This window comes from Cuculus canorus, chromosome 1, assembly GCF_017976375.1.
Source record: "Cuculus canorus isolate bCucCan1 chromosome 1, bCucCan1.pri, whole genome shotgun sequence".
Lineage (NCBI taxonomy): Eukaryota > Metazoa > Chordata > Aves > Cuculiformes > Cuculidae > Cuculus > Cuculus canorus.
Window position 1 is genome coordinate 1,102,476 of NC_071401.1, and position 22,919 is coordinate 1,125,394.

Here is a 22,919-nt window from a genome sequence, read left to right on the forward strand (position 1 = left end):
GGTTAAAAGGAGGTTAAAAGGGGTTAAAGAGGGGGTAAAGAGGGGTTCGGGGGGGGTTTAAAGGGGTTAAGAAGGGGTTAAAGGGGTTAAAAGGGGGTTAAAAGGAGGTTAAAAGGGGTTAAAGGGGTTAAAAAGTGGTTAAAATGGGTTAAAGGGGGTTAAAAGGAGGTTAGGAGGGGTTAAAAGGGGTTAAAAGGAGGTTAAAAGGGGTTAAAAGGAGGTTAAAGGGGTCAAAGAGGGGTTCAGGGGGGATTAAGGGGGTTAAAAAGGGATTAAAGGGGGGTGAAAAGGAGGTTAGAAGGGGTTAAAAAGTGGTGAAAATGGGTTAAAGGGGGTTAAAAGGAGGTTAAAAGGGGTTAAAGAGGGGGTAAAGAGGGGTTCGGGGGGGGTTTAAAGGGGTTAAGAAGGGGTTAAAGGGGTTAAAAGGGGGTTAAAAGGAGGTTAAAAGGGGTAAAAAGGGTTAAAAGGAGGCTAAAAGGAGCTTAAAAGGGGTTAAAGGGGGTTAAAAAGTGGTTAAAATGAGTTAAAAGGGGTTAAAAGGAGGTGAAAAGGAGGTTAAAAGGGCTCAAAGAGGGGTTCAGGGGGGATTAAAGGGGTTAAAAAGGTGTTAAAGGGGGTTAGGAGGGGTTAAAAGGGGTTAAAAGGGGGTTAAAAGGGGGCAAAGAGCGGGTAAAGAGCGGTTCAGGGGGGTCTAAAGGGGTTAAAAGGGGTTGAAGGGGTTAAAAGGGTGTTAAAAGGAGGTTAAAAGGGGTTAAAAGGAGGTTAAAAGGAGGTTAAAAGGGGGTTAAAAGGAGGTTAGGAGGGGTTAAAAGGGGTCAAAGAGAGGGTAAAGAGGGGTTCAGGGGGGTTTAAAGGGGTAAAAAAGGGGTTGAAGGGGTTAAAAGGGGATTAAAAGGGGTTAAAAGGGGAATAAAAGGGGGTTAAGAGGAGGTTAGAAGGGGTTAAAAGGGTTTAAAGGGGTTAAAAGGGGTTAAAAGGAGGTTAAAAGGGGTTAAAAGGAGGCTAAAAGTGGTCAAAGAGGGGTTAAAAGGGGTTAAAGGGGGTCAAAGAGAAGGGAAAGAGGGGTTCAGGGGGGTTTAAAGGGGTTAAGAAGGGGTTAAAGGGGTTAAAAGGAGGTTCCAGGGGGTTAAAAGGGGATAAAAGAAGGTTAAAAAGCGGTTAAAAGGAGGTTAAAAGGAGTTAAAGGAGTTAAAAGGGGGTTAAAAGGAGGTTAAAGGGGGTTGAAAGGGGTTAAAAGGAGGTTAAAAGGGGTAAAAAGGGGTTAAAAAGGAGATACAAAGGGGTTAAGAAGGGGTTAAAAAGGGGATACAAAGAGGTTAAGAAGGGGTTAAAAGGGGATACAAAGGGGTTAAGAAGGGGTTAAAAAGGGGATACAAAGGGGTTAAGAAGGGGTTAAAAGGGGATACAAAGGGGTTAAGAAGGGGTTAAAAAGGGGATACAAAGGGGTTAAGAAGGGGTTAAAAAGGGGATACAAAGGGGTTAAGAAGGGGTTAAAAAGGGGCTACAAAGGGGTTAAGAAGGGGTTAAAAAGGGGATACAAAGGGGTTAAGAAGGGGTTAAAAGGGGCTAAAAAGGGGTTAAGAAGGGGTTAAAAAGGGGATACAAAGGGGTTAAGAAGGGGTTAAAAAGGGGCTACAAAGGGGTTAAGAAGGGGTTAAAAAGGGGATACAAAGGGGTTAAGAAGGGGTTAAAAGGGGCTACAAAGGGGTTAAGAAGGGGTTAAAAAGGGGCTACAAAGGGGTTAAGAAGGGGTTAAAAAGGGGCTGCAAAGGGGTTAAGAAGGGGTTAAAAAGGGGCTGCAAAGGGGTTAAGAAGGGGTTAAAAAGGGGCTGCAAAGGGGTTAAGAAGGGGTTAAAAAGGGGATACAAAGGGGTTAAGAAGGGGTTAAAAAGAGGATACAAAGGGGTTAAGAAGGGGTTAAAAAGGGGCTACAAAGGGGTTAAGAAGGGGTTAAAAAGGGGATACAAAGGGGTTAAGAAGGGGTTAAAAGGGGATACAAAGGGGTTAAGAAGGGGTTAAAAAGGGGATACAAAGGGGTTAAGAAGGGGTTAAAAAGGGGCTACAAAGGGGTTAAGAAGGGGTTAAAAAGGGGATACAAAGGGGTTAAGAAGGGGTTAAAAAGAGGATACAAAGGGGTTAAGAAGGGGTTAAAAAGGGGATACAAAGGGGTTAAGAAGGGGTTAAAAAGGGGATACAAAGGGGTTAAGAAGGGGTTAAAAAGGGGATACAAAGGGGTTAAGAAGGGGTTAAAAAGGGGATACAAAGGGGTTAAGAAGGGGTTAAAAGGGGATACAAAGGGGTTAAGAAGGGGTTAAAAAGGGGATACAAAGGGGTTAAGAAGTGGTTAAAAAGGGGCTACAAAGGGGTTAAGAAGGGGTTAAAAAGGGGATACAAAGGGGTTAAGAAGGGGTTAAAAAGGGGATACAAAGGGGTTAAGAAGGGGTTAAAAAGGGGCTACAAAGGGGTTAAGAAGGGGTTAAAAAGAGGATACAAAGGGGTTAAGAAGGGGTTAAAAAGGGGATACAAAGGGGTTAAGAAGGGGTTAAAAAGGGGATACAAAGGGGTTAAGAAGGGGTTAAAAAGGGGATACAAAGGGGTTAAGAAGGGGTTAAAAAGGGGCTACAAAGGGGTTAAGAAGGGGTTAAAAAGAGGATACAAAGGGGTTAATATGGGGTTAAGAAGGGGATACAAAGGGGTTAAGAAGGGGTTAAAAAGGGGCTACAAAGGGGTTAAGAAGGGGTTAAAAAGGGGATACAAAGGGGTTAAGAAGGGGTTAAAAAGGGGATACAAAGGGGTTAAGAAGGGGTTAAAAAGGGGATACAAAGGGGTTAAGAAGGGGTTAAAAAGGGGATACAAAGGGGTTAAGAAGGGGTTAAGAAAGGGCTACAAAGGGGTTAAGAAGGGGTTAAAAGGGGATACAAAGGGGTTAAGAAGGGGTTAAAAAGAGGATACAAAGGGGTTAAGAAGGGGTTAAAAGGGATACAAAGGGGTTAAGAAGGAGTTAAAAAGAGGATACAAAGGGGTTAAGAAGGGGTTAAAAAGGGGATACAAAGGGGTTAAGAAGGGGTTAAAAAGGGGTTACAAAGGGGTTAAGAAGGGGTTAAAAAGGGGCTACAAAGGGGTTAAGAAGGGGTTAAAAGGGGGTACAAAGGGGTTAAGAAGGGGTTAAAAAGGGGCTGCAAAGGGGTTAAGAACGGGTTAAAAAGGGGCTACAAAGGGGTTAAGAAGGGGTTAAAAAGGGGCTACAAAGGGGTTAAGAAGGGGTTAAAAGGGGGTACAAAGGGGTTAAGAAGGGGTTAAAAAGGGGATACAAAGGGGTTAAGAACGGGTTAAAAAGGGGCTACGAAGGGGTTAAGAAGGGGTTAAAAAGGGGATACAAAGGGGTTAAGAAGGGGTTAAAAGGGGATACAAAGGGGTTAAGAAGGGGTTAAAAAGGGGCTACAAAGGGGTTAAGAAGGGGTTAAAAAGGGGCTACAAAGGGGTTAAGAAGGGGTTAAAAAGGGGATACAAAGGGGTTAAGAAGGGGTTAAAAAGAGGCTACAAAGGGGTTAAGAAGGGGTTAAAAAGGGGATACAAAGGGGTTAAGAAGGGGTTAAAAGGGGATACAAAGGGGTTAAGAAGGGGTTAAAAAGAGGGTACAAAGGGGTTAAGAAGGGGTTAAAAAGAGGGTACAAAGGGGTTAAGAAGGGGTTAAAAAGAGGATACAAAGGGGTTAAGAAGGGGTTAAAAGGGGATACAAAGGGGTTAAGAAGGGGTTAAAAAGAGGCTACAAAGGGGTTAAGAAGGGGTTAAAAAGGGGATACAAAGGGGTTAAGAAGGGGTTAAAAGGGGATACAAAGGGGTTAAGAAGGGGTTAAAAAGAGGCTACAAAGGGGTTAAGAAGGGGTTAAAAAGGGGTTACAAAGGGGTTAAGAAGGGGTTAAAAAGGGGCTACAAAGGAGTTAAGAAGGGGTTAAAAAGGGGCTACAAAGGGGTTAAGAAGGGGTTAAAAGGGGATACAAAGGGGTTAAGAAGGGGTTAAAAAGAGGCTACAAAGGGGTTAAGAAGGGGTTAAAAAGGGGTTACAAAGGGGTTAAGAAGGGGTTAAAAAGGGGATACAAAGGGGTTAAGAAGGGGTTAAAAAGGGGATACAAAGGGGTTAAGAAGGGGTTAAAAAGGGGATACAAAGGGGTTAAGAAGGGGTTAAAAGGGGCTACAAAGGGGTTAAGAAGGGGTTAAAAAGGGGATACAAAGGGGTTAAGAAGGGGTTAAAAAGGGGCTGCAAAGGAGTTAAGAAGGGGTTAAAAAGGGGCTACAAAGGGGTTAAGAAGGGGTTAAAAAGGGGCTACAAAGGGGTTAAGAAGGGGTTAAAAAGGGGATACAAAGGGGTTAAGAAGGGGTTAAAAAGGGGCTACAAAGGGGTTAAGAAGGGGTTAAAAAGGGGCTGCAAAGGGGTTAAGAAGGGGTTAAAAAGGGGCTACAAAGGGGTTAAGAAGGGGTTAAAAAGGGGCTACAAAGGGGTTAAGAAGGGGTTAAAAAGGGGCTACAAAGGGGTTAAGAAGGGGTTAAAAAGGGGCTGCAAAGGGGTTAAGAAGGGGTTAAAAAGGGGCTACAAAGGGGTTAAGAAGGGGTTAAAAAGGGGATACAAAGGGGTTAAGAAGGGGTTAAAAAGGGGCTACAAAGGGGTTAAGAAGGGGTTAAAAAGGGGATACAAAGGGGTTAAGAAGGGGTTAAAACCAGAGTTGTAGTGTGGTGAAAAAAGGGGGTGCAAAGGGGTTGATAAGGGGTTAAAAAGGGTTAAAAGGGGTTAAAGGGGGTGCAAAGGGGTTGATAAGGGGTTAAAGGGTTACCAAGGGGTTAAAAGGGGTTGATAAGGGTTTAAATGGTTAAAGGGGGTGCAAAGAGGTTGATAAGGGGTGGAAAGGGGTTGATAAGGGGTTAAAAGGGGTTAAAAGGGGGTGCAATGGGTTGATAAGGGGTTAAAAAAGGTTACGAAGGGGTTACAAAGGGTTAAAAGGGGGTGCAAAGGGGCTGATAATGGGTGCAATGGGGTTACAAAGGGGTTAAAGGGGGTGCAAAGGGGTTGATAAGGGGTTAAAAGGGGCAACAAAGGGGTTAAAAGGGGGTGGAAAGGGGCTGATAAGAGGTTAAAAAGGGGGTGCAAAGGATTTGATAAGGGGTTAAAAGGGGGTGCAAAGGAGCTGATAAGAGGTTAAAAAGGGGGTGCAAAGGATTTGATAAGGGGTTAAAAGGGGGTGCAAAGGAGCTGATAAGAGGTTAAAAAGGGGGTGCAAAGGATTTGATAAGGGGTTAAAAGGGGGTCTCAAAGGGGTTCCAAAGGGGTTAAAAGGGGTTAAAAGGCAGTTAAAAGGGGTCAAATAGGGGGTAAAGAGGGGTTCAGGGGGCTTAACGTTGGGGTTTTGGGGTGCCCTGGGGGTCCCCCAGTTGCCGAGTCCCCCATTACCCACAGGTCAGGGTTTTGGGGTGCCCTGGGGGTCCCCCAGTTGCCGTGTCCCCCATTACCCACAGCTCCTTTGGGGGTGTTGGGGTTTTGGGGTGCCCCGGGGGTCCCCCGTTTGCCCTCTCCCGGTTCCCCACAGCTCCTTTGGGGGTGTGGGGGTTTTGGGGTGCCCTGGGGGGGTCCTCCATTTGCCCTCTCCCGGTTCCCCACAGCTCCTTTGGGGGTGTGGGGGTTTTGGGGTGCCCCGGGGGGGTCCCCCGTTTGCCCTCTCCCGGTTCCCCACAGCTCCTTTGGGGGTGTGGGGGTTTTGGGGTGCCCTGGGGGTCCCCCGTTTGCCCTCTCCCGGTTACCCACAGCTCCTTTGGGGGTGTTGGGGTTTTGGGGTGCCCTGGGGGTCCCCCAGTTGCTGTGTCCCCCATTACCCTCAGGTCGGGGTTTTGGGGTGCCCTGGGGGTCCCCCGTTTGCCCTCTCCCGGTTCCCCACAGCTCCTTTGGGGGTGTCGGGGTTTTGGGGTGCCCCGGGGTCCCCCGTTTGCCCTCTCCCGGTTCCCCACAGCTCCTTTGGGGGTGTCGAGGTTTTGGGGTGCTCTGGGGGGGTCCCCCGTTTGCCCTCTCCCGGTTCCCCACAGCTCCTTTGGGGGTGTTGAGGTTTTGGGGTGCCCCGGGGGTCCCCCGTTTGCCCTCTCCCGGTTACCCACAACTCCTTTGGGGGTGTTGAGGTTTTGGGGTGCCCCGGGGGTCCCCCGTTTGCCCTCTCCCGGTTCCCCACAGCTCCTTTGGGGGTGTCGGGGTTTTGGGGTGCCCTGGGGGTCCCCCAGTTTCCCTCTCCCGGTTACCCACAGCTCCTTTGGGGGTGTTGAGGTTTTGGGGTGCCCTGGGGGTCCCCCGTTTGCCCTCTCCCGGTTCCCCACAGCTCCTTTGGGGGTGTCGGGGTTTTGGGGTGCTCTGGGGGGGTCCCCCGTTTGCCCTCTCCCGGTTACCCACAGCTCCTTTGGGGGTGTGGGGGTTTTGGGGTGCCCTGGGGGTCCCCCAGTTTCCCTCCCCCGGTTACCCACAGCTCCTTTGGGGGTGTTGGGGTTTTGGGGTGCCCTGAGGGTCCCCCGTTTGCCCTCTCCCGGTTACCCACAGCTCCTTTGGGGGTGTCGGGGTTTTGGGGTGCTCTGGGGGGGTCCCCCGTTTGCCCTCTCCCGGTTACCCACAGCTCCTTTGGGGGTGTGGGGGTTTTGGGGTGCCCCGGGGGGGTCCCCCGTTTGCCCTCTCCCGGTTCCCCACAGCTCCTTTGGGGGTGTCGGGGTTTTGGGGTGCCCTGGGGGTCCCCCAATTGCTGTGTCCCCCATTACCCTCAGGTCAGGGTTTTGGGGTGCCCCGGGGGGGTCCCCCATTTGCCCTCTCCCGGTTCCCCACAGCTCCTTTGGGGGTGTTGAGGTTTTGGGGTGCCCTGGGGGTCCCCCAGTTTCCCTCTCCCGGTTCCCCACAGCTCCTTTGGGGGTGTCGGGGTTTTGGGGTGCCCTGGGGGTCCCCCAGTTGCTGTGTCCCCTATTACCCACAGGTCAGGGTTTTGGGGTGCCCTGGGGTACCCCAGTTGCTGTGTCCCCCATTACCCACAGGTGGGGTTTTGGGGTGCCCTGGGGGTCCCCCAGTTTCCCTCCCCCGGTTCCCCACAGCTCCTTTGGGGGTGTTGGGGTTTTGGGGTGCCCTGAGGGTCCCCCGTTTGCCCTCTCCCGGTTACCCACAGCTCCTTTGGGGGTGTCTGGGTTTTGGGGTGCCCCGGGGGTCCCCCGTTTGCCCTCTCCCGGTTACCCACAGCTCCTTTGGGGGTGTTGGGGTTTTGGGGTGCCCTGGGGGTCCCCCATTTGCCCTCTCCCGGTTACCCACAGCTCCTTTGGGGGTGTCGGGGTTTTGGGGTGCCCCGGGGGTCCCCCGTTTGCCCTCTCCCGGTTACCCACAGCTCCTTTGGGGGTGTTGGGGTTTTGGGGTGCCCCGGGGGTCCCCCGTTTGCCCTCTCCCGGTTACCCACAGCTCCTTTGGGGGTGTCGGGGTTTTGGGGTGCCCCGGGGGTCCCCCGTTTGCCCTCTCCCGGTTCCCCACAGCTCCTTTGGGGGTGTTGGGGTTTTGGGGTGCCCTGGGGGTCCCCCGTTTGCCCTCTCCCGGTTACCCACAGCTCCTTTGGGGGTGTGGGGGTTTTGGGGTGCCCTGGGGGGGTCCCCCGTTTGCCCTCTCCCGGTTCCCCACAGCTCCTTTGGGGGTGTGGGGGTTTTGGGGTGCCCTGGGGGGGTCCCCCGTTTGCCCTCTCCCGGTTCCCCACAGCTCCTTTGGGGGTGTCGGGGTTTTGGGGTGCCCTGGGGGTCCCCCGTTTGCCCTCTCCCGGTTACCCACAGCTCCTTTGGGGGTGTCGGGGTTTTGGGGTGCCCTGGGGGTCCCCCATTTGCCCTCTCCCGGTTCCCCACAGCTCCTTTGGGGGTGTCGGGGTTTTGGGGTGCCCTGGGGGTCCCCCGTTTGCCCTCTCCCGGTTCCCCACAGCTCCTTTGAGGGTGTCGGGGTTTTGGGGTTCCCTGGGGGTCCCCCAGTTGCCCTCTCCCGGTTCCCCACAGCTCCTTTGGGGGTGTGGGGGTTTTGGGGTGCCCCGGGGGGGCCCCCGTTTGCCCTCTCCCGGTTCCCCACAGCTCCTTTGGGGGTGTGGGGGTTTTGGGGTGCCCCGGGGGGGTCCCCCGTTTGCCCTCTCCCGGTTCCCCACAGCTCCTTTGGGGCTGTCGGGGTTTTGGGGTGCCCCGGGGGGGTCCCCCGTTTGCCCTCTCCCGGTTACCCACAGCTCCTTTGGGGGTGTTGGGGTTTTGGGGTGCCCTGGGGGTCCCCCGTTTGCCCTCTCCCGGTTACCCACAGCTCCTTTGGGGGTGTTGGGGTTTTGGGGTGCCCCGGGGGTCCCCCGTTTGCCCTCTCCCGGTTACCCACAGCTCCTTTGGGGGTGTCGGGGTTTTGGGGTGCCCTGGGGGTACCCCGTTTGCCCTCTCCCGGTTCCCCACAGCTCCTTTGGGGGTGTCGGGGTTTTGGGGTGCCCTGGGGGTACCCCATTTGCCCTCTCCCGGTTACCCACAGCTCCTTTGGGGGTGTGGGGGTTTTGGGGTGCCCCGGGGGGGTCCCCCAGTTGCCCTCTCCCGGTTACCCACAGCTCCTTTGGGGGTGTGGGGGTTTTGGGGTGCCCCGGGGGGGGTCCCCCGTTTGCCCTCTCCCCCATTACCCACGGCTCCTTTGGGGGTGTCGGGGTTTTGGGGTGCCCTGGGGGTCCCCCAGTTGCCCTCTCCCGGTTACCCACAGCTCCTTTGGGGGTGTGGGGGTTTTGGGGTTCCCTGGGGGTCCCCCGTTTGCCCTCTCCCGGTTCCCCACAGCTCCTTTGGGGGTGTTGGGGTTTTGGGGTTCCCTGGGGGTCCCCCGTTTGCCCTCTCCCGGTTCCCCACAGCTCCTTTGGGGGTGTGGGGGTTTTGGGGTGCCCCGGGGGGGTCCCCCGTTCTCACCCGTGGCTCCGGGGGGGGTTCTTTGCGAGGCAGACGATGTCCTTCGTTCGGATCTCTCCGTTGGGAGCGGCGCTGCGGTCGCTCTCGGAGTAACGGAGGACTCCGCGGCCGAGGGAGCACCAACGGCGGCTGAACTCTGCCCCCCACCACGGGGACACCACGGGGACACCACGGGGACACCTCAGACCGAGGCCACCAGCGCCTCCGCGGGGTCACCCCAAAGCCCCCCTTGGGGCCACCTCAATGTCCCCCTTGATGGGTCCTCAACAACCCCTTTGGAGCCACCTCAAAGCACCCCTTGATGCCTCCTCAAAGCCCCCCTTGATGCCTCCACACCACCTTCTTGGTTCTTCCTCAAAGCCCCCCTTGATGCCACCTCAAAGCCCCCCTTGATGCCTCCTCAAAGCCCCCCTTGGAGCCACCTCAAAGCCCCCCTTGATGCCTCCACACCACCTTCTTGGTTCTTCCTCAAAGCCCCCCTTGATGCCTTCACACCACCTTCTTGGTTCTTCCTCAAAGCCCCCCTTGGGGCCACCTCAAAGCCCCCTTGGAGCCACCTCAAAGCCCCCCTTGATGCCACCTCAAAGCCCCCTTGATGCCACCTCAAAGCCCCCCTTGATGCCTCCACACCACCTTCTTGGTTTCTTCTCAACTGGTGCCACCTCAAAGCCCCCCTTGATACCACCTCAAAGCCCCCCTTGATGCCTCCACACCACCTTCTTGGTTTCTTCTCAACTGGTGCCACCTCAAAGCCCCCCTTGATACCACCTCAAAGCCCCCCTTGATGCCTTCACACCACCTTCTTGGTTCTTCCTCAAAGTCCCCCTTGATGCCACCTCAAAGCCGCCCTTGGAGCCACCTCAAACCCCCCTTGATGGGACCTCAAAGCGCCCTTGATGGGACCTCAACACCTCCCTTGGTGCCTCCTCAACACCCCCTTGATGGGACCTCAACACCCCCTTGATGCCACCTCAAAGCCCCCTGGAGCCACCTCAAAGCCCCCCTTGATGCCTCCTCAAAGCCCCCCTTGGAGCCACCTCAAAGCCCCCCTTGATGCCTCCTCAAAGCCCCCCTTGATGCCTCCTCAAAGCCCCCCTTGATGCCACCTCAATGTCCCCCTTGGAGCCACCTCAAAGCCCCCCTTGATGCCTCCTCAAAGCCCCCCTTGATGCCTCCTCAAAGCCCCCTTTGATGCCACCTCAAAGCCCCCCTTGATGCCTCCTCAAAGCCCTCTTTGATGCCACCTCAAAGCCCCCTTTGATGCCACCTCAAAGCCCCCCTTGATGCCTCCTCAAAGCCCTCTTTGATACCACCTCAAAGCCCCCCTTTGGTGCCACCTCAAAGCCCCCCTTGATGCCACCTCAAAGCCTCCCTTGGAGCCACCTCAAAGCCCCCCTTGGAACCACCTCAAAGCCCCCCTTGATGCCTCCTCAAAGCCCCCCTTGATGCCACCTCAAAGCCCCCCTTGATGCCTCCTCAAAGCCCCCTTTGATGCCACCTCAAAGCCCCCTTGGAGCCACCTCAAAGCCCCCTTTGATGCCACCTCAAAGCCCCCCTTGGAGCCACCTCAAAGCCCCCCTTGGAACCACCTCAAAGCCCCCCTTGATGCCACCTCAAAGCCCCCCTTGATGCCACCTCAAAGCCCCCTTGGAGCCACCTCAAAGCCCCCCTTGATGCCACCTCAAAGCCCCCTTTTGTTCCTCCTCAAAGCCCCCCTTGATGCCACCTCAAAGCCCCCTTTGGAGCCACCTCAAAGCCCCCCTTGATGCCACCTCAAAGCCCCCCTTGGAGCCACCTCAAAGCCCCCTTTGATGCCACCTCAAAGCCCCCCTTGATGCCTCTTCAAAGCCCCCTTTGGTGCCACCTCAAAGCCCCCCTTGGAGCCACCTCAAAGCCCCCCTTGATGCCACCTCAAAGCCCCCTTGGAGCCACCTCAAAGCCCCCCTTGATGCCACTCAAAGCCCCCCTTGGAGCCACCTCAAAGCCCCCTTTGACGCCACCTCAAAGCTCCCCTTGAAGCCACCTCAAAGCCCCCCTTGGAGCCACCTCAAAGCCCCCCTTGATGCCACCTCAAAGCCCCCGTTGATGCCACCTCAAAGCCCCCCTTGGAGCCACCTCAAAGCCCCCCTTGATGCCACCTCAAAGCCTCCCTTGGAGCCACCTCAAAGCCCCCTTTGGTGCCACCTCAAAGCCCCCCTTGGAGCCACCTCAAAGCCCCCCTTGATGCCACCTCAAAGCCCCCCTTGATGCCACCTCAGAGCCCCCTTGATGCCTCCTCAAAGCCCCCCTTGATGCCTCCTCAAAGCCCCCCTTGGAGCCACCTCAAAGCCCCCCTCGATGCCACCTCAAAGCCCCCCTTGGAGCCACCTCAAAGCCCCACTTGGTGGCTCCTCAAAGCCCCCCTTGGAGCCACCTCAAAGCCTCCTTGATGCCTCCTCAAAGCCCCCCTTGGAGCCACCTCAAAGCCCCCTTTGATGCCACCTCAAAGCCCCCCTTGATGCCACCTCAAAGCCCCCCTTGATGCCTCCTCAAAGCCCCCCTTGATGCCACCTCAAAGCCCCCCTTGGAGCCACCTCAAAGCCCCCCTTGATGCCACCTCAAAGCCCCCCTTGATGCCACCTCAAAGCCCCCCTTGATGCCTCCTCAAAGCCCCCTTTGATGCCACCTCAAAGCCTCCCTTGGAGCCACCTCAAAGCCCCCCTTGATGCCACCTCAAAGCCCCCCTTGATGCCACCTCAAAGCCCCCCTTGATGCCCACTCAAAGCTCCCTTGGAGCCACCTCAAAGCCCCCCTTGATGCCACCTCAAAGCCCCCCTTGGAGCCACCTCAAAGCCCCCTTTGATGCCACCTCAAAGCCCCCCTTGATGCCACCTCAAAGCCCCCCTTGATGCCCACTCAAAGCTCCCTTGGAGCCACCTCAAAGCCCCCCTTGATGCCACCTCAAAGCCCCCCTTGGAGCCACCTCAAAGCCCCCCTTGATGCCACCTCAAAGCCCCCCTTGATGCCACCTCAAAGCCCCCCTTGATGCCACCTCAAAGCTCCCTTGGAGCCACCTCAAAGCCCCCTTGATGCCACCTCAAAGCTCCCTTGGAGCCACCTCAAAGCCCCCCTTGATGCCACCTCAAAGCTCCCTTGGAGCCACCTCAAAGCCCCCCTTGATGCCACCTCAAAGCTCCCTTGGAGCCACCTCAAAGCCCCCCTTGATGCCACCTCAAAGCCCCCCTTGATGCCACCTCAAAGCCCCCCTTGGAGCCACCTCAAAGCCCCCCTTGATGCCACCTCAAAGCCCCCCTTGATGCCTCCTCAAAGCCCCCCTTGGAGCCACCTCAAAGCCCCCCTTGATGCCACCTCAAAGCCCCCTTGGAGCCACCTCAAAGCCCCCCTTGATGCCTCCTCAAAGCCCCCCTTGATGCCACCTCAAAGCCCCCCTTGGAGCCACCTCAAAGCCCCCCTTGATGCCACCTCAAAGCCCCCCTTGATGCCTCTTCAAAGCCCCCTTTGGTGCCACCTCAAAGCCCCCCTTGATGCCTCCTCAAAGCCCCCCTTTGGTGCCACCTCAAAGCCCCCCTTGATGCCACCTCAAAGCCCCCCTTGGTGCCACCTCAAAGCCCCCCTTGATGCCACCTCAAAGCCCCCCTTGGAGCCACCTCAAAGCCCCCCTTGATGCCACCTCAAAGCCCCCCTTGATGCCACCTCAGAGCCCCCCTTGATGCCTCCTCAAAGCCCCCCTTGATGCCACCTCAAAGCCCCCCTTGGAGCCACCTCAAAGCCCCCTTTGATGCCACCTCAAAGCCCCCCTTGATGCCACCTCAAAGCTCCCTTGGAGCCACCTCAAAGCCCCCTTTGGTACCACCTCAAAGCCCCCCTTGATGCCTCCTCAAAGCCCCCTTTGGTGCCACCTCAAAGCCCCCCTTGATGCCACCTCAAAGCCCCCCTTGGAGCCACCTCAAAGCCCCCCTTGGAGCCACCTCAAAGCCCCCTTTGATGCCACCTCAAAGCCCCCCTTGATGCCTCTTCAAAGCCCCCTTTGGTGCCACCTCAAAGCCCCCCTTGATGCCTCCTCAAAGCCCCCCCTTGGTGCCACCTCAAAGCCCCCCTTGATGCCACCTCAAAGCCCCCCTTGGAGCCACCTCAAAGCCCCCCTTGATGCCACCTCAAAGCCCCCTTTGATGCCTCCTCAAAGCCCCCCTTGATGCCACCTCAAAGCCCCCCTTGGAGCCACCTCAAAGCCCCTCTTGATGCCACCTCAAAGCCCCCCTTGATGCCACCTCAAAGCCCTCCTTGGAGCCACCTGAAAGCCCCCTTTGATGCCTCCTCAAAGCCCCCTTTGGTGCCACCTCAAAGCCCCCTTGATGCCACCTCAAAGCCCCCCTTGATGCCACCTCAAAGCCCCCTTTGGTGCCACCTCAAAGCCCCCTTGGAGCCACCTCAAAGCCCCCCTTGATGCCACCTCAAAGCCCCCTTTGGTTCCTCCTCAAAGCCCCCCTTGATGCCTCTTCAAAGCCCCCTTTGGTGCCACCTCAAAGCCCCCCTTGATGCCTCCTCAAAGCCCCCCTTGATGCCTCTTCAAAGCCCCCTTTGGTGCCACCTCAAAGCCCCCCTTGATGCCTCCTCAAAGCCCCCCTTGATGCCTCTTCAAAGCCCCCTTTGATGCCTCCTCAAAGCCCCCCTTGGAGCCTCCTCAAAGCCCCCCTTGGTGCCACCTCAAAGCCCCCCTTGATGCCACCTCAAAGCCCCCCTTGGTGCCACCTCAAAGCCCCCTTTGGTGCCACCTCAAAGCCCCCCTTGGAGCCACCTCAAAGCCCCCCTTGATGCCACCTCAAAGCCCCCCTTGGAGCCACCTCAAAGCCCCCTTTGGTGCCACCTCAAAGCCCCCCTTGGAGCCACCTCAAAGCCCCCCTTGGAGCCACCTCAAAGCCCCCCTTGATGCCCCCTCAAAGCCCCCTTTGGTGCCACCTCAACGCCCCCCTTGATGCCTCCTCAACGTCCCCTTGGAGCCACCTCAAAGCCCCCCTTGATGCCTCCTCAAAGCCCCCCTTGATGCCACCTCAAAGCCCCCTTTGGTGCCACCTCAAAGCCCCCCTTGATGCCACCTCAAAGCCCCCTTTGATACCACCTCAAAGCCCCCCTTGATGCCACCTCAAAGCCCCCCTTGATGCCACCTCAAAGCCCCCTTTGATACCACCTCAAAGCCCCCCTTGATGGCTCCTCAAAGCCCCCCTTGATGCCACCTCAAAGCCCCCCTTGGAGCCACCTCAAAGCCCCCTTTGGTGCCACCTCAAAGCCCCCCTTGGAGCCACCTCAAAGCCCCCCTTGATGCCACCTCAAAGCCCCCCTTGATGCCACCTCAGAGCCCCCTTGATGCCTCCTCAAAGCCCCCCTTGATGCCTCCTCAAAGCCCCCCTTGGAGCCACCTCAAAGCCCCCCTCGATGCCACCTCAAAGCCCCCCTTGGAGCCACCTCAAAGCCCCACTTGGTGGCTCCTCAAAGCCCCCCTTGGAGCCACCTCAAAGCCTCCTTGATGCCACCTCAAAGCCCCCCTTGATGCCTCCTCAAAGCCCCCCTTGGAGCCACCTCAAAGCCCCCTTTGATGCCACCTCAAAGCCCCCCTTGATGCCACCTCAAAGCCCCCCTTGATGCCTCCTCAAAGCCCCCCTTGACGCCACCTCAAAGCCCCCCTTGGAGCCACCTCAAAGCCCCCCTTGATGCCACCTCAAAGCCCCCCTTGATGCCACCTCAAAGCCCCCCTTGATGCCTCCTCAAAGCCCCCTTTGATGCCACCTCAAAGCCTCCCTTGGAGCCACCTCAAAGCCCCCCTTGATGCCACCTCAAAGCCCCCCTTGATGCCACCTCAAAGCCCCCCTTGATGCCCACTCAAAGCTCCCTTGGAGCCACCTCAAAGCCCCCCTTGATGCCACCTCAAAGCCCCCCTTGGAGCCACCTCAAAGCCCCCTTTGATGCCACCTCAAAGCCCCCCTTGATGCCACCTCAAAGCCCCCCTTGATGCCCACTCAAAGCTCCCTTGGAGCCACCTCAAAGCCCCCCTTGATGCCTCCTCAAAGCTCCCCTTGGAGCCACCTCAAAGCCCCCCTTGATGCCACCTCAAAGCCCCCCTTGATGCCACCTCAAAGCCCCCCTTGATGCCACCTCAAAGCTCCCTTGGAGCCACCTCAAAGCCCCCTTGATGCCACCTCAAAGCTCCCTTGGAGCCACCTCAAAGCCCCCCTTGATGCCACCTCAAAGCTCCCTTGGAGCCACCTCAAAGCCCCCCTTGATGCCACCTCAAAGCTCCCTTGGAGCCACCTCAAAGCCCCCCTTGATGCCACCTCAAAGCCCCCCTTGATGCCACCTCAAAGCCCCCCTTGGAGCCACCTCAAAGCCCCCCTTGATGCCACCTCAAAGCCCCCCTTGATGCCTCCTCAAAGCCCCCCTTGGAGCCACCTCAAAGCCCCCCTTGATGCCACCTCAAAGCCCCCTTGGAGCCACCTCAAAGCCCCCCTTGATGCCTCCTCAAAGCCCCCCTTGATGCCACCTCAAAGCCCCCCTTGGAGCCACCTCAAAGCCCCCTTGATGCCACCTCAAAGCCCCCCTTGATGCCTCTTCAAAGCCCCCTTTGGTGCCACCTCAAAGCCCCCCTTGATGCCTCCTCAAAGCCCCCCTTTGGTGCCACCTCAAAGCCCCCCTTGATGCCACCTCAAAGCCCCCCTTGGAGCCACCTCAAAGCCCCCCTTGATGCCACCTCAAAGCCCCCCTTGGAGCCACCTCAAAGCCCCCCTTGATGCCACCTCAAAGCCCCCCTTGATGCCACCTCAGAGCCCCCCTTGATGCCTCCTCAAAGCCCCCCTTGATGCCACCTCAAAGCCCCCCTTGGAGCCACCTCAAAGCCCCCTTTGATGCCACCTCAAAGCCCCCCTTGATGCCACCTCAAAGCTCCCTTGGAGCCACCTCAAAGCCCCCTTTGGTACCACCTCAAAGCCCCCCTTGATGCCTCCTCAAAGCCCCCTTTGGTGCCACCTCAAAGCCCCCCTTGATGCCACCTCAAAGCCCCCCTTGGAGCCACCTCAAAGCCCCCCTTGGAGCCACCTCAAAGCCCCCTTTGATGCCACCTCAAAGCCCCCCTTGATGCCTCTTCAAAGCCCCCTTTGGTGCCACCTCAAAGCCCCCCTTGATGCCTCCTCAAAGCCCCCCTTTGGTGCCACCTCAAAGCCCCCCTTGATGCCACCTCAAAGCCCCCCTTGGAGCCACCTCAAAGCCCCCCTTGATGCCACCTCAAAGCCCCCCTTGATGCCTCCTCAAAGCCCCCCTTGATGCCACCTCAAAGCCCCCCTTGGAGCCACCTCAAAGCCCCTCTTGATGCCACCTCAAAGCCCCCCTTGATGCCACCTCAAAGCCCTCCTTGGAGCCACCTGAAAGCCCCCTTTGATGCCTCCTCAAAGCCCCCTTTGGTGCCACCTCAAAGCCCCCTTGATGCCACCTCAAAGCCCCCCTTGATGCCACCTCAAAGCCCCCTTTGGTGCCACCTCAAAGCCCCCTTGGAGCCACCTCAAAGCCCCCCTTGATGCCACCTCAAAGCCCCCTTTGGTTCCTCCTCAAAGCCCCCCTTGATGCCTCTTCAAAGCCCCCTTTGGTGCCACCTCAAAGCCCCCCTTGATGCCTCCTCAAAGCCCCCCTTGATGCCTCTTCAAAGCCCCCTTTGGTGCCACCTCAAAGCCCCCCTTGATGCCTCCTCAAAGCCCCCCTTGATGCCTCTTCAAAGCCCCCTTTGATGCCTCCTCAAAGCCCCCCTTGGAGCCTCCTCAAAGCCCCCCTTGGTGCCACCTCAAAGCCCCCCTTGATGCCACCTCAAAGCCCCCCTTGGAGCCACCTCAAAGCCCCCTTTGGTGCCACCTCAAAGCCCCCCTTGGAGCCACCTCAAAGCCCCCCTTGATGCCACCTCAAAGCCCCCCTTGGAGCCACCTCAAAGCCCCCTTTGGTGCCACCTCAAAGCCCCCCTTGGAGCCACCTCAAAGCCCCCCTTGGAGCCACCTCAAAGCCCCCCTTGATGCCCCCTCAAAGCCCCCTTTGGTGCCACCTCAACGCCCCCCTTGATGCCTCCTCAACGTCCCCTTGGAGCCACCTCAAAGCCCCCCTTGATGCCTCCTCAAAGCCCCCTTGATGCCTCCTCAAAGGCTCCCTTGGAGCCACCTGAAAGCCCCCCTTGGAGCCACCTCAAAGCCCCCTTTGGTGCCATCTCAACGCCCCCCTTGATGCCTCCTCAAAGCCCCCCTTGGAGCCACCTCAAAGCCCCCCTTGATGCCACCTCAAAGCCCCCCTTGGAGCCACCTCAAAGCCCCCTTGGAGCCACCTCAAAGCCCCCCTTGATGCCACCTCAAAGCCCCCCTTGATGCCACCTCAAAGGCCCCCTTGGAGCCACCTCAAAGCCCCCCTTGATGCCACCTCAAAGCCCCCCTTGGAGCCACCTCAAAGCCCCCCTTGATGCCACCTCAAAGCCCCCCTTGATGCCACCTCAAAGCCCCCTTTGGAGCCACCTCAAAGCCCCCTTGGAGCCACCTCAAAGCCCCCTTTGATGCCACCTCAAAGCCCCCCTTGATGCCACCTCAAAGCCCCCTTGGAGCCACCTCAAAGCCCCCTTTGATGCCACCTCAAAGCCCCCCTTGATGCCACCTCAAAGCCCCTCTTGAAGCCACCTCAAAGCCCCCCTTGATGCCACCTCAAAGCCCCCCTTGATGCCACCTCAGAGCCCCCCTTGATGCCTCCTCAAAGCCCCCCTTGATGCCACCTCAAAGCCCCCCTTGGAGCCACCTCAAAGCCCCCCTTGATGCCACCTCAAAGCCCCCCTTGGAGCCACCTCAAAGCCCCCTTGGAGCCACCTCAAAGCCCCCCTTGATGCCTCCTCAAAGCCCCCTTGGAGCCACCTCAAAGCCCCCCTTGATGCCACCTCAAAGCCTCCCTTGATGCCACCTCAAAGCCCCCCTTGATGCCTCCACACCACCTTCTTCGTTCCTTCTCAACTGGTGCCACCTCAAAGCCCCCCTTAATGCCACCTCAAAGCCCCCCTTGATGCCACCTCAAAGCCCCCCTTGATGCCTCCTCAAAGCCCCCCTTGGAGCCACCTCAAAGCCCCCCTTGGAGCCACCTCAAAGCCCCCCTTGATGCCTCCTCAAAGCCCTCCTTGATGCCACCTCAAAGCCCCCTTTGATGCCACCTCAAAGCCCCCCTTGATGCCACCTCAAAGCCCCCCTTGGAGCCACCTCAAAGCCCCCTTGATGCCACCTCAAAGCCCCCTTTGATGCCACCTCAAAGCCCCCCTTGATGCCACCTCAAAGCCCCCCTTGATGCCTCCTCAAAGCCCCCTTTGGTGCCACCTCAAAGCCCCCTTTGATGCCACCTCAAAGCCCCCCTTGATGCCACCTCAAAGCTCCCTTGGAGCCACCTCAAAGCCCCCTTTGGTACCACCTCAAAGCCCCACTTTATGCCTCCTCAAAGCCCCCCTTGGAGCCACCTCAAAGCCCCCGTTGATGCCACCTCAGAGCCCCCCTTGATGCCTCCTCAAAGCCCCCTTTGGTGCCACCTCAAAGCCCCCCTTGATGCCACCTCAAATCCTCCCTTGATGCCCCCTCAAAGCCCCCCTTGATGCCTCCTCAAAGCCCCCTTTGATGCCACCTCAAAGCCCCCCTTGATGCCACCTCAAAGCCCCCTTGGAGCCTCCTCAAAGCCCCCCTTGATGCCACCTCAAAGCCCCCCTTGATGCCACCTCAAAGCCCCCCTTGGAGCCACCTCAAAGCCCCCCTTGATGTCACCTCAAAGCCCCCCTTGATGCCACCTCAAAGCCCCCCTTGATGTCACCTCAAAGCCCCCCTTGATGCCCCCTCAAAGCCCCCTTTGGTGCCACCTCAAAGCCCCCCTTGATGCCACCTCAAAGCCCCCCTTGATGCCACCTCAAAGCCCCCCTTGATGCCTCCTCAAAGCCCCCCTTTGGAGCCACCTCAAAGCCCCCCTTGATGCCACCTCAATGCCCCCCTTGGAGCCACCTCAAAGCCCCCCTTGATGCCTCCTCAAAGCCCCCTTTGATGCCTCCTCAAAGCCCCCCTTGATGCCACCTCAAAGCCCCCTTGGAGCCACCTCAAAGCCCCCCTTGATGCCACCTCAAAGCCCCCCTTGATGCCACCTCAAAGCCCCCTTTGATATCACCTCAAAGCCCCCTTTGATGCCTCCTCAAAGCTCCCCTTGATGCCACCTCAAAGCCCCCCTTGATGCCACCTCAAAGCCCCCCTTGGAGCCACCTCAAAGCCCCCTTTGATGCCACCTCAAAGCCCCCTTGGAGCCACCTCAAAGCCCCCCTTGGAGCCACCTCAAAGCCCCCCTTGATGCCTCCTCAAAGCCCCCCTTGGAGCCACCTCAAAGCCCCCTTTGATGCCACCTCAAAGCCCCCTTGGAGCCACCTCAAAGCCCCCCTTGATGCCACCTCAAAGCCCCCCTTGGAGCCACCTCAAAGCCCCCCTTGGAGCCACCTCAAAGCCCCCCTTGATGCCACCTCAAAGCCCCCCTTGGAGCCACCTCAAAGCCCCCCTTGATGCCTCCTCAAAGCCCCCCTTGATGCCACCTCAAAGCCCCCTTTGGTGCCACCTCAAAGCCCCCTTGGAGCCACCTCAAAGCCCCCCTTGATGCCTCCTCAAAGCCCCCCTTGATGCCACCTCAAAGCCCCCCTTGATGCCACCTCAAAGCCCCCTTTGATGCCTCCTCAAAGCCCCCCTTGATGCCACCTCAAAGCCCCCCTTGATGCCTCCTCAAAGCCCCCTTGGAGCCACCTCAAAGCCCCCCTTGGAGCCACCTCAAAGCCCCCCTTGATGTCACCTCAAAGCCCCCCTTGATGCCACCTCAAAGCCCCCCTTGATGTCACCTCAAAGCCCCCCTTGATGCCCCCTCAAAGCCCCCTTTGGTGCCACCTCAAAGCCCCCCTTGATGCCACCTCAAAGCCCCCCTTGATGCCACCTCAAAGCCCCCCTTGATGCCTCCTCAAAGCCCCCCCTTGATGCCTCCTCAGAGCCCCCCTTGATGCCTCCTCAAAGCCCCCCTTGGTGCCACCTCAAAGCCCCTTTGGAGCCACCTCAAAGCCCCCCTTGATGCCACCTCAAAGCCCCCTTTGGTGCCACCTCAAAGCCCCCCTTGATGCCACCTCAAAGCCCCCTTTGGTGCCTCCTCAAAGCCCCCCTTGATGCCACCTCAAAGCCCCCCTTGATGCCACCTCAAAGCCCCCTTTGATGCCTCCTCAAAGCCCCCCTTGATGCCTCCTCAAAGCCCCCTTGGAGCCACCTCAAAGCCCCCCTTGGAGCCACCTCAAAGCCCCCCTTGATGTCACCTCAAAGCCCCCCTTGATGCCACCTCAAAGCCCCCCTTGATGTCACCTCAAAGCCCCCCTTGATGCCCCCTCAAAGCCCCCTTTGGTGCCACCTCAAAGCCCCCCTTGATGCCACCTCAAAGCCCCCCTTGATGCCACCTCAAAGCCCCCCTTGATGCCTCCTCAAAGCCCCCCTTGGTGCCACCTCAAAGCCCCTTTGGAGCCACCTCAAAGCCCCCCTTGATGCCACCTCAAAGCCCCCCTTGATGCCACCTCAAAGCCCCCTTTGGTTCCTCCTCAAAGCCCCCCTTGATGCCACCTCAAAGCCCCCCTTGGAGCCACCTCAAAGCCCCCCTTGATGCCACCTCAAAGCCCCCCTTGGAGCCACCTCAAAGCCCCCTTTGATGCCACCTCAAAGCCCCCCTTGATGCCTCTTCAAAGCCCCCTTTGGTGCCACCTCAAAGCCCCCCTTGATGCCTCCTCAAAGCCCCCCTTGATGCCACCTCAAAGCCTCCCTTGGAGCCACCTCAAAGCCTCCCTTGGAGCCACCTCAAAGCCCCCCTTGATGCCACCTCAAAGCCCCCCTTGGAGCCACCTCAAAGCCCCCCTTGATGCCACCTCAAAGCCCCCCTTGATGCCACCTCAAAGCCCCCCCTTGGAGCCACCTCAAAGCCCCCCTTGATGCCACCTCAAAGCCCCCCTTGATGCCACCTCAAAGCCCCCTTTGGTGCCACCTCAAAGCCCCCCTTGATGCCACCTCAAAGCCCCCCTTGGAGCCACCTCAAAGCCCCCCTTGATGCCTCCTCAAAGCCCCCCTTGATGCCACCTCAAAGCCCCCCTTGGAGCCACCTCAAAGCCCCCCTTGATGCCACCTCAAAGCCCCCCTTGATGCCACCTCAAAGCCCCCTTGGAGCCACCTCAAAGCCCTCTTTGATGCCACCTCAAAGCCCCCCTTGGAGCCACCTCAAAGCCCCCCTTGATGCCACCTCAAAGCCCCCTTGGAGCCACCTCAAAGCCCTCTTTGATGCCACCTCAAAGCCCCCTTGGAGCCACCTCAAAGCCCCCCTTGATGCCTCCTCCACGCCCTGAGGAGCAGAAGACTCACCCACCGCCCCCCCGGACCCCCACATCTGTGCCCCATGGACCTCAGGTACCTTCTGGACCTTTCCGTTCTCCAATGGGTTTGGCCATGGAGGGCGTTTTGTAGAGGAAGCCATGATGGGTGACGGAGGACGGGGACACCTGGAAGGTCTTCTCCTCGCCGCCCCCCACCTCCAGGCGTGGGGGCTCTGCAAAGAGAGGGGGGGACAATCGGTCCCGTGGGGATGGACCTCCGCAGGAGATCCCCCTCTCCTCCAAGGTGGTGGTGGTGGTGGTGCCCCAGAGCCTCATCCCACACCCCACAGCCTTCGTTCTCCACCCCACATCTTCTGGCCTTCACCCCACATCTTCATCCCCCACCCCATATCTTGTGTCCTTCACCCCAGATCTTCATCCTCCATCTCAGATCTTCATCCCCCACCCCAGATCTTGGGTTCTTCACCCCATATCTTGAGTCCTTCACCCCAGATCTTCTGTCCTTCACCCCAGATCTTCATCCCCCACCTCAGATCTTCATCCCCCACCCCAGATCTTGGGTTCTTCACCCCATAGCTTCATCCCCCACCCCATATCTCGTGTCCTTCACCCCATATCTCCTGTCCTTCACCCCAGATCTTCATCCTCCATCTCAGATCTTCATCCCCCACCCCATATCTTGGGTTTTTCACCCCATATCTTCTGTCCTTCACCCCATATCTCCTGTCCTTCACCCCATATCTTCATCCACCACCTCAGATCTTCATCCCCAACCCCATATCTCGAGTCCTTCACCCCATAGCTTCATCCCCCACCCCACATCCTTCATCCCCCACTCCATATCTTGGGTTCTTCACCCCATATCTTCTCTCCTTCACCCCAGATCTTCATCCTCAACCTCAGATCTTCCTCCCCCACCCCATATCTTGGGTTCTTCACCCCAGATCTTCTGTCTTTCACCCCATATCTTCATCCCCCGCCCCACATCCCTTGTCCTTCACCCCATATCTTCTGTCTTTCACCCCAGTTCTTCATCCCCCACCTCAGATCTTCACCCCCCACCCCAGATCTTGGGTTCTTCACCCCATAGCTTCATCCCCCACCCCACATCCTTCATCCTCCACCCCACATCTTGAGTCCTTCACCCCATATTTTGAGTCCTTCACCCCATATCTTCTGTCTTTCACCCCATATCTTCATCCCCCACCCCACATCCCTCGTCCTTCACCCCATATCTTGGGTTCTTCACCCCATAACTTCTGTCCTTCACCCCAGATCTTCATCTTCCACCCCACATCTTGTGTCCTCCACCCCATATCTTGGGTTCTTCACCCCATAGCTTCATCCCCCACCCCACATCCTTCATCCTCCACCCCATATCTTGCGTCCTTCACCCCATATCTTCTCTCCTTCACCCCATATCTTCTGTCTTTCACCCCAGATCTGGGGTTCTTCACCCCATAGCTTCATCCCCTGCCCCACATCCCTTGTCCTTCACCCCATATCTTACGTCCTTCACCCCATATCTTGCGTCCTTCACCCCATATCTTGCGTC

General features: G+C 57.7%; 1 protein-coding gene across 1 annotated transcript in view; it reads right to left on the reverse strand.

Annotated features, from left to right (window-relative positions):
• The window catches only part of ARAP1 (ArfGAP with RhoGAP domain, ankyrin repeat and PH domain 1), a 113,679-nt gene that overhangs the window by 18,806 nt on the left and 71,954 nt on the right, over nucleotides 1–22,919 (reverse strand). The window contains exons 15-16 of the mRNA XM_054082309.1: nucleotides 21,442–21,576; nucleotides 8,950–9,085 (exon numbers count right to left, since the gene is read on the reverse strand). Coding sequence (XP_053938284.1) covers nucleotides 8,950–9,085; nucleotides 21,442–21,576 — 271 coding nt within the window. The remainder of the gene's footprint in view (nucleotides 1–8,949; nucleotides 9,086–21,441; nucleotides 21,577–22,919) is intronic.